At 41.1% G+C, this 15,477-nt stretch overlaps 1 protein-coding gene across 2 annotated transcripts in view; it reads right to left on the reverse strand.

The window, feature by feature from the left end:
* The window catches only part of TM9SF2 (transmembrane 9 superfamily member 2), a 57,656-nt gene extending 51,744 nt beyond the window's left edge, over nt 1-5,912 (reverse strand). The window contains exon 1 of one of the 2 annotated variants that reach the window (XM_027115906.1): nt 5,522-5,912. In XM_027115906.1, coding sequence (XP_026971707.1) covers nt 5,522-5,875 — 354 coding nt within the window. In that variant the 5' untranslated portion in view covers nt 5,876-5,912. The remainder of the gene's footprint in view (nt 1-5,521) is intronic. The other variant, XM_027115907.1, reaches the window with a different exon arrangement.
* Between the last annotated feature and the right edge of the window lie 9,565 nt (nt 5,913-15,477).

Here is a 15,477-nt window from a genome sequence, read left to right on the forward strand (position 1 = left end):
TTAGAGTTCTATCATCTCCCTTCTAAATCCTTCTCCTCCCAAATGTACAATTTTATTTCTAGTCCCCAACTGCCCACTCTACTTCTGATCCCAACTTTGGTCACAACTACACGCTATTTTATTACTTCAAAGCATGCCATGCTATAGTACTGCATTTCCCCCCATTTCCTTGTTCCTTTGTTTTGATTCTGCTTTTACAACTGCCATCATGTATGTCCCAACCGACACGTACAACTGTTTTTCAAGGTAGAAAGAAATCTCAGTGAAGAAATGTGACTTTGTACAAGGATCAAAGCAAGTGACTAGTCACAAAAGTGTCTGAGATACCAAGGTACAGCCATAGAAAAGGAAAACTATGGAAGCTTCCATTACTTTAATATTGGAGAAGCCCACAGTGGGAAAAAGTCCAAAGAAGGAAAACCTTAGCTCAGATATAATTTTAAAATCCCAATAGAAATGCTGGAACTCACAAATGGATGTTCATGAGCTTCGAGTTACCTGACCAACAATGCCCAGAAGCTGATCTCCTAGATATTAAGGTTCTTCCTCCACCTCCCATCAAAAAATAAAATTTCAACTTTAAACTGTATCAAAGAAAGGAATAAACATAAAATGTGACTGGTTAAAAACTGATGACATAGGTAAAGAGCTCTTTGTTGTAACTGCAATAACTGTGCAAGTCCAGGATTACAAGCAGCCCAGGATCTGCAGGACAGGGCAGGAGAAGAGGTACGGCGCTCAGCCTAGAAGATCCAGGAGTACCCCAATGTGGTGAAGAGCCTAGACTTCGGACTCAGACACTCCTGGAGTTGCATCTTAGCTTCGCTACTTATGAGGTATGTTTGCTTGAGAGGGTACTGCATCCTACCCAGCTTCAGTTTCCCCATCTAAAAACCACAGGATTGTTGGAGGATTAACTAAGATTAATATATAACTGGCACACATAAAGTACACAAATTGTAGTTTCTATCACTGTTATTAGCAAAGGGCACTAAATAGGTATGAAAGGTGAGAGTAAGAAGAACAAAGAAAAATATATTTCACAAATTTCTTACAAAGCCTTTCATCAACACTTAGTTAATTTTCATGGCAATAGCCAATGGCTTTGTGGAGTGCATATATTTAGGTAGCTACAATTAACTACAGTACAACATTTACTACGAGGACACTGCAATAGAAAACTGCAAGGAAGAATAGAAGTAGGGGTTTGGGGAACTGGGCTCTAAGGCTGACTGAGCTCAGACCAGTTTCTAGAACTTAGGTGTGTCTGCATGTGGAGCACCTGTCTGTGGTTTTGTTTCAGATGTTCAAGAACACACCTCTTGAAAAGGGCTTCCCTTTGTAGAGAGCAGTAGGACAGTATTTTATCTGTATCAACAACGCTTGCTTTCCTAATCCTAGCTCTCACATCCACTATAATGAACGATCACAGTTTTAAAATAGTTTTATTCGAAAATTTAATTTCTGAATGCAAACCTTCTAACTCAGTTCCATGTACTTTTTCACAGGAACAAAGAACAATCGTTGGAACGTGAATTTATCCAAAGTCATTCTTTCCAATGCCAGATTTCATACCTGAAACAATATCAGTAACCCTCACACACTGATTACTTTCCAGTAGCTAAGAATCAATGCTCTTCTTCCAGAAAAAAACTATGGGGCTTCCCTGGTGGCGCAGTGGTTGAGAGTCCGCCTGGCCACAACAGTGAGAGGCCCGCTTACCGCAAAAAACAAACAAACAAACAAAAAACTATGAAAACATGAAACTAAATATCAATAAATATATACCAATTATATTGTTAGGTACACATGTAAATTATATTTTTTCTTTAAATATTTCAAAATCTTCAAAATCTCTATGGTCAAGTTAAAACAGGTAAATAATACATTCATTCTTGTGTTTGTTCAGAGCAACATTTAGAACCGTTTTCTTAAATTTGACTAATTCCATATTTATAGGCAACTGCTCCCAAAATAATAGACACAGAATTTGTTAAAAGCTTCTAAAAGTAACTACTGATGAAGGAAATTTAAAAGTGTGATTCTGATTTTCTTTTTTATAAAAAAGTTGTTAAACTAATCCATTTAAACTTTTTTTTTTTAAACACCAGGGGGGTATATTTGGTCATTTTCCTTACTGGACAGGAAAGAAAATCTTACTCTTTCATCTAAGAACATGATCTGTCCATGCACACACATCATCAAACAGTAAAAAAGTGGCAAATGTTTTCTATAGTTAGTTGTTCATGTTGACAAGCCATTACATAATTGCTTGAAAGTTAAAAGCAGCAAGGGTGAACTGCTCACTAATCTTCAGTTATCAGCCATTAGAATGCCACTTAGCACACTTAAGACTCAATCTAAAGGTAACTTCACATTTAGCTATTCACTTCTGACCAAGGCTTACTCTACTTACTGCAGTCAACATATTATCCCCTGAGCTTAAGAAACTAAAATGCTAGCAGAAAGGAATACCATGGTTCAATTCTTTAATACTGTGGTTTGAAAAACTAACAAAATAAGACAAATAAGAGAATTGAAAGACAGAGAAACCTCAAAAGCAATGCAGCATTAAAAAATGTTTAGGTACCATCACATAGCTATTAACTTGATAAATAAAAACTATAAAATACTGTGAAGACACATGGAATCATTCAGCTAATGGCATTGTAAATCAAACCTACCTTTCTTCAAAGAAACCTGGTGGTATTAAATAGAGCTATAAAATTGCTTCTTGCCTTTGACCTAGTAATTTGTGAATATGCAATGAATTCCTGCTAAATACATTCTAGCAAAGTTATTTACAATATAGAAAAATCGGGACCAATCTAGATGCCCTACAAGCAAGAAACAGCTCAGCAAACCATAGTATTGTAATACTACAATGAAATACTGTATAGCCAATGAAAATGTGCACTATGTTGATATTCAAATGTACCTGTAATGACAGCAAGCTAAAGAAAAAAAGGCACAGAACACAGTCACACTGTTTATTAAGGCTAATGAAGATCATAAATCAGAAGTTAAAGGAATATGAATATGACTGTATGTTCACTGGACTACTGTTTCTGTGCCAGTAAATTGAACATAAAATAATTTTGAGAGGAGAAGATGACCAAATCCTCAGGGTTCTTTTGATTGTCTCTCAATATACATGGTGAGCTAAATACAGGACATGGACTTCACAGGATATGTAAAGACTATACTCCATAAATTACACTTATGCTGAAAATAAACTTGGTTCATCTTTACACTTATGAATATTGTATAATATTGCAACAATAAATATTGTACTTTCCCTCCAGGAAGGGCAAAATATCTTTCAAGGGGAATATATAGTAAGCAAATATGATTATCTCTATCTTACAGATGGAAAAACTGATAGAAATAGTATCAATGACCTACCCAATTCATCCAACTCCTGATTCCCTAACCTAAAAGCATCTCTGGAAATAATTATTCCCATTTCACAACTCCCACTTCCAATTTTTAAAATAAGTCCTTTCAACTTTTCTGACAGTGTAGACAAGACTGTCTTCCTTAACAAATATGGAATGGATGAGAAAAAAAATATTAATACCCTGATTGAAGTAATGAAAATTTAAACTGTTTACTGTTTTTCTCCTTTGAGAAGCAATGAGAAGAAATATTAAAGTGTACTTCAAATTCCCTACACCAGTTAGTCAAATTCTAGGGGAAAACTGCTAAAAGTGCCTCTTTCTACTGGTCTAAGATCTGTTCCCACTGACCAAGATGTGAAAGCAGCTGGCAACAAAGATGAAATCCAAACACTTCAGAAAAATGATCTGTCTTGCCTGTTTCATCCCTATACTTGTAAAAACTAAAAATCCAAAAGGACTCCCTGAAATTAATCAAAAGTTAACTAAAAGGAACTACCTAAAGAAGGACCTGTTGAGGAAACAAAATTATCTAACTAGCAGACCACCTGTAAATTTCACTCATACTCATGTCTGAAGTCCATCTCAAATGTCACTTCCTCTCTGTAGCTTTCCCTGAAGACTCCAATCCGCAGATGTTTCCTCATTTGTGTTTTAGTGCACTTTGGACAGCCATCTATTATAACATATCAGATTTTGATAATCTGTCATAAGCTTATGATCTTTGAGGTTCCTAGGAGACAGGAATATCTTTTTTGTGTCTAAGGCACTAGTTAGACAATATACGATTGCTGTTAAATTTAAATTTAAAGACCAAATACTAAGCTTTAAAGGCTGATTACTAAAATATTTAATGGAAAAACCTGAGTGCTTGTGAGACTAGCTCTCTCTTCCACTTGGAAGCACTATTTTCTTTCAGTCAGAACTCTCAAAGAGCGAAAATTTCTTGCACTGCAAGGTATGAGTTACAGTATTCAAGCACTAACTGTTGATGTGAGTACACCTGAAAGATCCTTAGACATTTTTAGAAATCCAAGTTTTTAAACAGAAACTGTAAAATGCCATGAAAAGTTTAATAGCTTCTTTAGTGCCCTAAAATAAGCTCAAAATTCACAACTATTGTAAAGCTAGCAGTAATAAAATAAACACCAGCTTAAAAAAACCAAGCTTAGTAAATAAACCTACTTATAGATTGTAAAAGTTTGCTGAACGATTATCCTAACTGTTAAAAGTATTAACGGTTTCAAAGAGTTTCTTGCACCCCAAAGGGTAAGTTTTAGCAACCTAAAATAACTGTGTATGTATACTTTCCTGCCCTCTACCTAATAACCTAAAAGCAGGTTACTCTACCTACGTCTCTTTTACTAGTGGTTAAACTGAAAACCTTGAGTTTAAGGTGGTAAGAGATCAAAGTTTTCAAGATCTGCCCTAGGAAGAAAACGCCGGTTTCTCCTGTTGTCTGCTCCTTTTAAGTGTTTAAAACAATCTCGGAGAAACTAGTGGGATCTTACATATTTTTTGCATATTAAATTTCTTTTTTTACACTTAAATGGTAGACATTAACTGTCTCAACCATCACAGCAACTCCTTATTAATGCAGTTTACGCGGTTCTGGGTGTTAAATCCCACAAACAAGGAAGCGACTGCTAACCGTGAGGTAAAAACACCTAAGTCCTAGAAAGAACAAGTCCTCATAACCAATCAGGGTTCCAGAAAAGTAGAAAACGGGAAGCAATGAAATTACAAGTTACTGGAAGACCTGGCCGTCCCCTTCCGTGGAGGCGGGACACGGGGCTGTGAGCGGACACTCGCCCGTGCAACGCTCGCTGACCTGCACGCCTCCAATGCCAAGCGAGCGCCATACACACACAGTCCCTGTTCCGGGAAAACTGAACCCACCTGCTCGTGCTACCTGGCCCGCCGAATTCGCCAGAATCTACGCCGGTACGGAGGCCGTTCCAGAGCCTGCGCCCCACAGCGCGGCCAACCCCACGCGCTTCTGGGGACACCCGACCGCACCCACTGCTACGCCCCCTTCCCCTGAGACGCCGGCTGCCCCCCCCCGGCAGAGGGAGGCTTCCTCCTCCGACTATGCACCGGGGGGTCCGCCAGGCCGCACCCACCTTGCACTCGTCGCTCTTTTTTTCTTCCTCGCAGAAGTTGACTGGCGCCAGGCCGGGTAAGTAGAAGGCTGCGCTCCGACGCGGGCCCGGGGCCGACCCCAGCAGGAGCAGCGACAGCAGCAACTGCCACCGAGGTGGAGACGACGCCGGCAGCCTCGCGCTCATAACGGCTGTTTCGGGGGAACGGCAGCAGAGCCGCGGGGTGTGAAGAGGGAAGGAGGGACGGGAAGGCTCGGCGACGACTACCAGTCCGCCGGAGCTGAGGCAGGCCGGCCCCGCCACGGATAGTTCCGGTTGCGCTAGGAGACACCGCGGGTTCCGCAACAGACACCGAAGCGGACCTCGACGGAGCATGCGCAGCGCCGCCTGCACATGCTCAGTGAGAGCGGCTGCAAGCGCCCTGAGGAGTTTCCGGGAGGGACAGTGGAGGAAATCCACTTGCCAGGTTTTCAGCGGGTCGGCTGGGGTGTTTGCCGCGGGAGAGGGTCCAGCCCTCCCGTTCCTGTTCCAAATTCCGATCTAGAGCCCCCTTGGGGCGTCGTGGAGCGTCTCACTTGCCCAGCGCCCCGTGCTTGCTGCCTTGCCCCGGTTTTCCCCGGTTTCCTCACTACAGTGCCCAAGGCACACCAGCCCCTATTACAGAGGTGGTGCTCCAAAAAGTACTTGCTGATGAAGGCTGAGTTGGTGGAGGGAAGAAGTTTGGGAGACGGTTGAGTGCAGGATAAGGAAACCAATGGGGAGGAACTAGCCACAAATCTTCAAATAGACAGCTACTCAGAGGTGTGTGCACGGACAGGTTCCCAGCATTGGATGCGGTGGCTCATTCTTGCGTGGGACAGTGATTGTTTGCATAGACTAAACAAGATCTCTTTAAAGAGGTGAGTGGAAATGAGGTGAGGGGAAAAATGGGAGTAGACAAATAGGAGAAGGGAGTATTGACATTTCTTTGCAAAGGAAGACAGGAGCACACCTGAGAGCCCAGTGAGAAATGTAGTTCCAGCAAAATAGAAATCTGGTATGATCATCCCTGGGCAAGTTTCTGTCACTTTTCCTATTGAAGTGATGCGATGTCCGTTTGTATATGCACAGACGTACTTGTGTGTGTTTGTGTGGTGCGTTTTGAGTATTTTTCAAGGAGAAACTTGCTTTTCGTGACAAAGGAAAACACACAACATAAAAGATGTGAGTTAAATTTTATTCAGGGACTTTACTGAAGACCATAGCACAGGAGACCACCTCTCAGATAGCTCTGAGGAACTGTTCTGAAGAGGTAAGGGAGGAGCCAGGATATATAGGAGTTTTTTGGCTGGAAAAAAACAGGTAGGCCAACATCAAAAGGTTACCGCTAAACACAGAGAACAGACATCTCAAGTTAAAGGTTTTAGTGCTTTTGTATGTATGAGAAGATGCAAGAATCTGAGTTCACTGAAATTATTCCTTAGATATGCATCTTTATCCAGGGCCACTATATAAAGCACAGAACATTCCTGTTTTTTCCTCCATCCTGAATTCCCCTCAGGGTGCACTGTTGATGCACGACTGCAGTAGCGAATAGCTTGATCCTTGTAGAACTGGACTGGTGGGCAACAGTCTTTATAAAGTCAATTCCTCTGAGCTTTAGAGTTCAATCGAATCTGCAGAGAGGACACCAACTTAGAGTACATAAGCAAGGAATCATAACCCAGAACTACCTCCCGCTCAGAATTCAAGAATTGGCAAGTCAGGACTTCCTTGGTGGTGCAGTAGTTAAGAATCCGCTTGCCAGTGCAGGGGACACGGGGGTCGATCCCCGGTCCGGGAAGATCCCACATGCCGCAGAGCAACTAAGCCGGAGCACCACAACTACTGAGCCTGTGCTCTAGAGACCGCGAGCCACAACTACTGAAGCCCGCTAGCCTAGAGCCTGTGCTCGGCCACAAGAGAAGCCACCACAATGAGAAGCCTGCGCGCCGCAACGAAGACTAGCCCCCGCTCACCACAACTAGAGAAAGCCCGCGTGCAGCAACGAAGACCCAATGCAGCCAAGAATAAATAAATTTAATAAATAAATAAAACTAAACTTTCATAAAGTTATTTAAAAAAAAAGAATTGGCAAGTTTGCTAAGTGGACAATTCAGAAAAATGTGGAGACCCGTGCAATCCTATCTAAATTCTTGTGGGGATGTGCACATTTTTACCCCTGGAAAGTTTATAACATTTATTAAGTTTTCAAAGGAATCTATGACCCTGCAAAAAAAAGGCTAAGACCCACTGTTCTGTGGCGTAACCAGAACAATGAAGGAATTCCTCCTTGCAAAGGTAGTTTGCACTATGAACTCCAGCTTTGGAACACTACTATCTAGTTATGTGGATCTTGAGCAAGTTAATACACCAAGTCCCAGATAATAGGGGAGAACTTGGAAGTAGAGAGAAAAGGATGTCCATCTTCTTTAGTTTGTTGTGAAGTTTAAGGGTGTGTGTGTGGGGGGGATGTACATTAAGTGCTGGGCAGAGGAAAGGCAGCCATTTTTATAACCCAAACGGGGGTGAGGGTGGGTAGGCAGGTGAGGGGGGCCTGAGCAGTGGGATCGTGTCTAGGTCACTTCTCCCTCGAGCAAATCAACTAGCATATTTGTTGAACTTACTTGGGCCAGGGAAAAGAATTTATAATATGCCTATACTCGAAGTCATAGAGATTTCCAACATAATAAGAGGAAGCAATGGTCTCTCCATTTAGAAAGGAAAGGGGCAAGACAACATTTTTTGTTCGCTATCTTCTAGTTACCTGGTGCCACTAAATACTTATCTTCACTATCTCACCGCTCCCATCCCAACCTTTTCCTCCTCCAGTGTTCCACAAAGCAGAAAATGGGCACCGCTGCCCACCTGCTTCTCAGGCCAAAAACCTGGGAGGTAACCTAAATTTCTCTTTCCCTCACTCCCCACATACAGTCCTTCAACAAGTTGTGCTCGCTGGGCCGCTAAACTAGACTAAATCCTTTCAATACTTTCCATGTCCACAACTACCCCCTAGTCCAAGCCAAAATCTTAGTTCTCTTGCACTAGTACTTTCTGCTATAGCCTCTCAGGTTCCACTCTTGACAACAGCGATCTCATAAAATCTTTAAATCCCTCAATTCCACTCTTCTGCTTAACCCTGGCACCCCACAGTACTTATCACTACCTGGATTTAACGTGGTTATTTGTTTACTGTCTCACTCCCTGTTTACACGTAAACCCCCATGGGAGTAAGGACCTCGTCTCTACAACCCCAAGCCTAGAGCAGCGTCTAGCACATAAAGGAAGGGCAAGTAACCGCAAAGCACTACAGGACTGGTACTGGCCGGACCCCATAAATTCTAGATCTGAATTTAGAATCGCGGACTTCACCGCCGAAGTAAACCTGAGGTTTTCCACACACGTTTAACCGCCTCTATTCACAGAGGAAAGAAGGGGGACTGACTGCCTGCAGTCAAACGGCCACTCATTGAGACCAAGCCCGCTGCAGTGGGGATGTCTAAGGGCGGGTGGTCCCTAAGCTTCTTCCTTCCAAACCAAGCCGCCGCCCCTATCGGCCGAGCTCAGCATCAGCAAAAACCCGGAGAAGTGGAGTCTTCCTCAATAAAAATGGTCACCGGACTCCAGCCGCAATCCGGTCCGCCCATTGCGCGAATCACGCGTGCGCACGGCCAACCAGCCGCACCTCGCCAGCTCCTACCCCGGCGACCTCTTCCCCGCTTCCGCCTCCAGAGTTCAGACACGTCATCCCGCAAGGCCGGGCCTAGTGGGAGGGGCCTCAGGGCGGGGCTCGGCCTCGGGGCGGAGCGAACTCTTTACTTCCGGATCCGGCTTGGCCCCGCGTTCGCTCGGTTACCTGGCGTCGCTGTCTGCCAGGTATCCCGGGACTGGCGTGGGAAAATCGCTGCGCTCCTCAGCCAGGCGGCAAAATGGAATCCCTTCCCTGTGGGCGCTTTTACCCTGGGTGCTGCCACGCAGAAAGGCTGAGTGGGGATTCTAGTTCCAAACTAGGAAGAAATGAAGTTTTGCTTCCATCCTGCCCTTGAGTGTGACGCTCCCTTTCTCCCAGTAACGGGTTCGTGCCCCGGTCCGGGAAGATCCCACATGCCGCGGAGCAGCTGGGAGCCATGGCCGCTGAGCCTGCGAGTCCGGAGCCTGTGCTCCGCAACGGGAGAGGCCACAACAGTGAGAGGCCCGCGTACCGCAAAAAAAAAAAAAAAAAAAAAAAGTGAATAAGATTTTCCAGAAACCATAGCAATATGAGAAGGGCCATGTAATTCTTTTATACCGTGTTGGATTTGGAAATTGGCATTCAAGAAGTTCAGCGTATTTAGACAGTATTAACCAATGAAAGCAATATATCTAATATGTGAAACAACCTGAGTGAACATTTTTATACGCGTATTAATGGAAATATGTTGAATATATATTATAGATATACATATAAATGAAGAGAACAGGAGACAATATGACAATGTCTTTTACTACAGGTCAAATCCTATTAAAATGAACTTTGGCAAGGATTACAATTTTTTTATTTCATCGGAATGTTTTAAATATGCTAGAAATAAATGAGATTTGAATGTCATTTGTGAATTGTGTTTGAGAGAAATAAATACATCATTCTGTTCATTTTGCTTTGGACTCCTGACTAATGATTGATTTGAAACTTCTGAGTATCACTAGGTATATAGTTCCCTAAAATAAAATGTTGGACAAAGTTTTCAGAAAAAAAATGTCCAGAAAGGGAAATGAAGAGAAAGCGTGCAGGAAATAGGACATGATTGCCCAACAAACCATATGAGGCCTGTCACCATGATTACTCTTAAGTAGCTGCTGAATGATCCAAAATATACAAGTTCCCCCACAAGAAAAATATTTGAGTAACTTGGGGTTAGAATGTTTACTGAAAATAAAATGTGGACTGAGGGAGTTGGGGAGTGTGGATTGAAGGGTAACTGTATAAAAACAATTCAATGGAGTCACAGTGTGGTCATGTTTCCTTGAGCACTAACTTTAGAACATAATACCCATGTGGGATGAACCTCACTATTGAATCTTGTTGAACCACCACAACTACCAATAACCACTTGTTTGAACATTTTAGAAGACTGATACAAAACAGAAAAAGCCTGTAGGCAGACAGGAACACTTTAACATCCTCCCCTTTTTCCTCCCCATACCTACTGACACAAGAGGGAAATGGTTTTAATGACCAGCCATCCGCCCAGGGACTTTTCTCCTATTCCTGAGAGGTTCTTAATGTCATGGAGCATAAGAATTACCATATAAGGTAGAAGGCAATTCTCCATGCATTCTGAACTTTGAAAGCTACTTAAAGGACTTTTAAAGGCAGTTTCAGCCTTATACAATTTTTGCCAATTGTGCTGACTTTAGAATCCAACATGCAATTCAGCCATGTTCCATGCAGTTTTGACTCTTAGCTAGGGTTGCAGGTAAGATACAGGGTGCCCAGTTACCTTTACACTTCAGATAGTTTTTAGTATAAGTACATATGTCCCATGTCTATCTGGAGCATATTTATTTAAAAACTATTTGTTGTTTGTTTTTATTTGCCAAATCCAGTGACCTTAACACTGATGGATCTTTGATTTACAAGGATTTGAACAAGGACTCAAAAGGGGCCTGCACAATTAAGGTACATTGAAATAAAACCAGGGGAAAACATTTGCAATAAAATATAGTTATTATAGAATAATAAGAAAAAGATGAACTACCCCTATATAAAAGTATACATGAAGAGACACTTCACACACAAAGATATACAAACAGCAAAAAGCATTTAAATAAATATTCAGCATTATTTGTAATGAAAGAATAACATATTAGAAAAAAGACATACTTTCTTTTTAAGCTACCAAGGAAGCAAAGTTAAAAAGCAATGATAGTGCCCCATGTGATTTCATATCTGATCATGAGACTTAAATATCCTTTTTGGAGGACAGTTTGCATTGTGTATTTTTTTAAAGCCTTTAAAATGTATATAATATGAAAGAACAATTCTGCTTCTCAGGATCTGTCCTAGAGAAATACTTAGAATGTGAAAAGATTTAGCTCTAAGTATGTTCACCAGTGTAATGTTTTTAAAAGTAAAAAATTTAAAAACAACCTAAATGTTCAACAGAAGAGTTTGTTAAATAAATTACAGTAGTACACCCATGCAAGGCAATACTGTACAGCCATAAAAGTTATATTGAGAAGAAGTAATAACATGGAAAGATGTTTAAGATACATTGCTAAATGAAAAAAGTATATTATAAAACAGCATGCACCTTCTGATTTCAGTTTTGTTTTTAGAAAATATATACACACTGTTAACAGAATGAAAAGACAGGCTATCGACTGGGCGAAAATATTTGTAAATCACCTGGCCAATAAAGGACTTGATTTCAATATAAAGAACTCTCCAAACTCAACAGGAAGAAAACAAACAACCCAATTAAAAAATGATGAAAGGCTTGAACAGACACTTTATCAAAGAGGGTGTGTGGCTTGCAAATAAGCACATGCGATCAACATCAGTATCCAATAGGAAAATGCAAATTAAAACCATGATGAGATACCACTAGCACCTATCAGAATGGCTAAAATTAAATTCACTGGTAATACCAACCGGTGACAGGGATGTAGAACATCTGGAAACCTCATATATTGCTGTTGGGAATGCAAAATGATACAGCCACTATGGAAAACAGTGGCAGTTTCTTACAAAGTAAACATACACTTACCATATGACTCAGGAATCCCACTCCTAGGTATTTAAAGTCTAGAGAAATGAAAACTTTTGTTCACATAAAAATTTGTACACACACAGACACACACACACAAATTTGTACACAAATATTTATAACAGCTCTATTCACAATCACCAGAATTAGAAACAACCAAATGTCTTTCAATCTGTAAATACATAAACAAACCATGGTACATTCGTACAATGGAATACTACTTAGGAATAAAAAGTAATGAGCTGTTGATACATACAACATCTTGGATAGATCTTATACACACTGAGTGAAAGAAGCCAATCTCAAAAGGTTACAGACTCTATGATTCCATTTATATGACATTTCCCAAAACCCAAAGCTATTGTGACAGACAAGTGCTTGCTAGTTCCAGGGATGAGGGGTGAGGGAAGGTATGACTACAAAGGGATAATGAGGGAATTGGGGGAGTGATAATATTGTGTACCCTGATTTTGGTGGGGGTAACACAATATATGCATGTGTTAAAACTCATAGAAATAGGTGTTGAAAAATGGGGAAAAAAATCATTTATATATGGAATCTAAAAAAGTGGTACAAGTGAACTTTTTTACAAAACAGAAATAGTCACAGATGTAGAAAACAAACTTATGTTTCCCAAGGGGGTAAGGGGTGGGAAGGGATAAATTGGGAGATTGGGACTGACATATACACAGTACTATATATAAGAGAGATAACTAATAAAAACCTACTGTATAGCACAGGGAACTCTACTTAATACTCTAATCACCTATATGGGAAAAGAATCTAAAAAAGAGTGACTATATGTATATATATAACTGATTCACTTTGCTGTACAGCAGAAACTAGTACAGCATTGTAAATCAACTATACTCCAATCAAAATTAAATAACTAAATAAAAATGGAGAAAAATATATAAACAGAAAAAAAGAATGGAAGGACACATGTGAAAATTCTTAGAGTGGGTTATTTCTATGCAGTCAGATACAGGTGATTTCCTCCCTCTCAGTTCTGCAGTATTTCCATTTTTAAAAATAATGAACATATGTTTCATCTGTAAAAATATTTTATATAGACAGGTTATATGTATTTAGACACATAAATATATATTATATATATTTACATAGATATGTAGAAAGATTTTTTTAATAGGAAAACTTGAGTGATACCTGCCATTATTTCTTTTTGGTTCAGCCTTTTGGAGGCAAAGAAACTTCACCGTGCTATTGGAAAAATATCTTTTAGATAAGATGTTTCTTTTACTCATGAAAAAACTGGCAGTGCTCTCATCTTCCCATAAATCTTGTGCTCTGCCCAGGGCCATAGCACAGTATACTGGCCTCTGCTGCACCATTAGGTTTCTCATTAGCATCCATTAACCAACAACTTCCACTTTGTGGTATGAGGCCAGAATTCCTTCTGAAATGGAAAAATGTTGGTGTGATGATGTGATCATAGACTAAGTACTGTATTTGTTTCCCTTTCACATCATTCTAGTGTGTCTTACAAATGGATCAGAGTTCTCATCAAGAATTAAGCATTAGGAAGCTGCCAGGCATTCCAATAGCACTTGGCTTATGTGACTTTGCTCTACAAAAGTAACCAAGTTATGCTAGGTGAAGTTTTTAAATGGCTTTATCCAAAAATCTAGAGGAGAACTTAAACCAAGTGCATGGGGCCTCCTTAGTCATTATTTACCTCATCCAGGACAGAAGCCCAAGATTCTGACCGCAGACTGAGCAGCAGACCCCTACAGGGCTGTGGAGATCAACACTCTAACCACTCCTTGAGGGATCCCAGCCTCCCTCATCTATTCCTACCATGGCCACCAGCAGGAAGTGAGGCCACAGGCATCCCACAGGCCAACTTGTTTCTCAAAAATCCACAGCTGTTATCGGACACTGAGCCTCTATCTGACAGCTTGACTGTGAGCAATTGGCTGTCTTGAGAGCTATACCACGCAGGGCAAGGACATTCCAAAAGGCTAGGACAGGCAGGTTATAACTTTTTAGGGGTTTGGTCTTGATTCCCATTAACAGTTCTAGAACTCAAATCAGGACCAAAAATTCTGTATATTTCCACTGCTACTCAAATATATAGGTACATGCATAGAAAATGATCTAGAAGTAACAATAGTAAGCTTGAGGGGGGTGGGGGGACTTTAACTTTGTCTGTAACTATTGAAGTTTTTATAACTTATATTATCTATGTAATTTAAAGTAATTTAAGTCTTAGAATTCTTCTGGGGTGGGGAAAGATTGATAAATTCACCACTTTGTCATTTTATAAGAGCAGTTGTTCTGAAGGAGTTAAGGACAGGAGAATTTGAGAGAAATGAGGGTCTTTCATTCTCTCCTTAACTATGGAAATCTGGAAGTGAACACAGCACCTGAAGAAGGAATTAGGCTCTGAGTAACTCTGAATAGGGAAGGTAGCTTCGTAGTTGGGGAAAGAAGCTTCGAGAAATGGGGTTTGATGGTCTACTGATCCAACAGTTCTCACATTGGATTATTTCTGTTCTAACTGCTGAGTGAATGAGAAGTGGAAAAAGATCCAGAACAAAGAGTGACCACATGACTGAAGGAAAGAGATGACATCTGGAAGGGTGGACATACACTGGACAGTCCATGGAGGCAGGAAGGCGAGCTGGGGGCGAGGGGCAGGGGATAGGTGCCGAACCGTCACCACCATATTTTCTTGCTAGTTGCATTGGCCTAAATATTGTTCATTTTGAAGATTCAAGATCTTTCAGGTTGCAAGGAAGAGGGGCACATTCAATGGTAACTCAGGTAATAGGGAATACACCATGTAGATTTCATGCAAACACACTGAGAGCCAGGTGAGACCTTTAAGAAAGAACTTCACGGAATCTGTGTGTCAGCCCGAGAGGAAGGTGGCAGCATTTTACTGGCAGAAAGTGAAAAGAAAGGGCACCGTCAGGCTTTCACTGACTCCCCACTGTGGGGGGGATTTCAAAGGTTCGTGTCCTTGAAGAGCTCACTGTTTAGTGAGGGAGCCAATGACGGTAATTCAGTGTGACAGATTCCGTAAAGAAGTGCAAAGTGAGGAGGGAACGGAGGGGAGATTGTGACAAAATTATCTGGGCAAGTTTTCTGAGGATTTGCTAACTGGGTTGGTGCGTGCAGGATAAGTGTGACTGAGGGGCGCTGAGGATTCAGCCCCAGTAGGACAAGAACCAGGACCACCAGGAT

This window comes from Aethalodelphis obliquidens, unplaced genomic scaffold, assembly GCF_003676395.1.
Source record: "Aethalodelphis obliquidens isolate GAN/ISIS:26980383/991018 unplaced genomic scaffold, ASM367639v1 scaffold15, whole genome shotgun sequence".
Classification (NCBI taxonomy): Eukaryota; Metazoa; Chordata; class Mammalia; order Artiodactyla; family Delphinidae; genus Aethalodelphis; species Aethalodelphis obliquidens.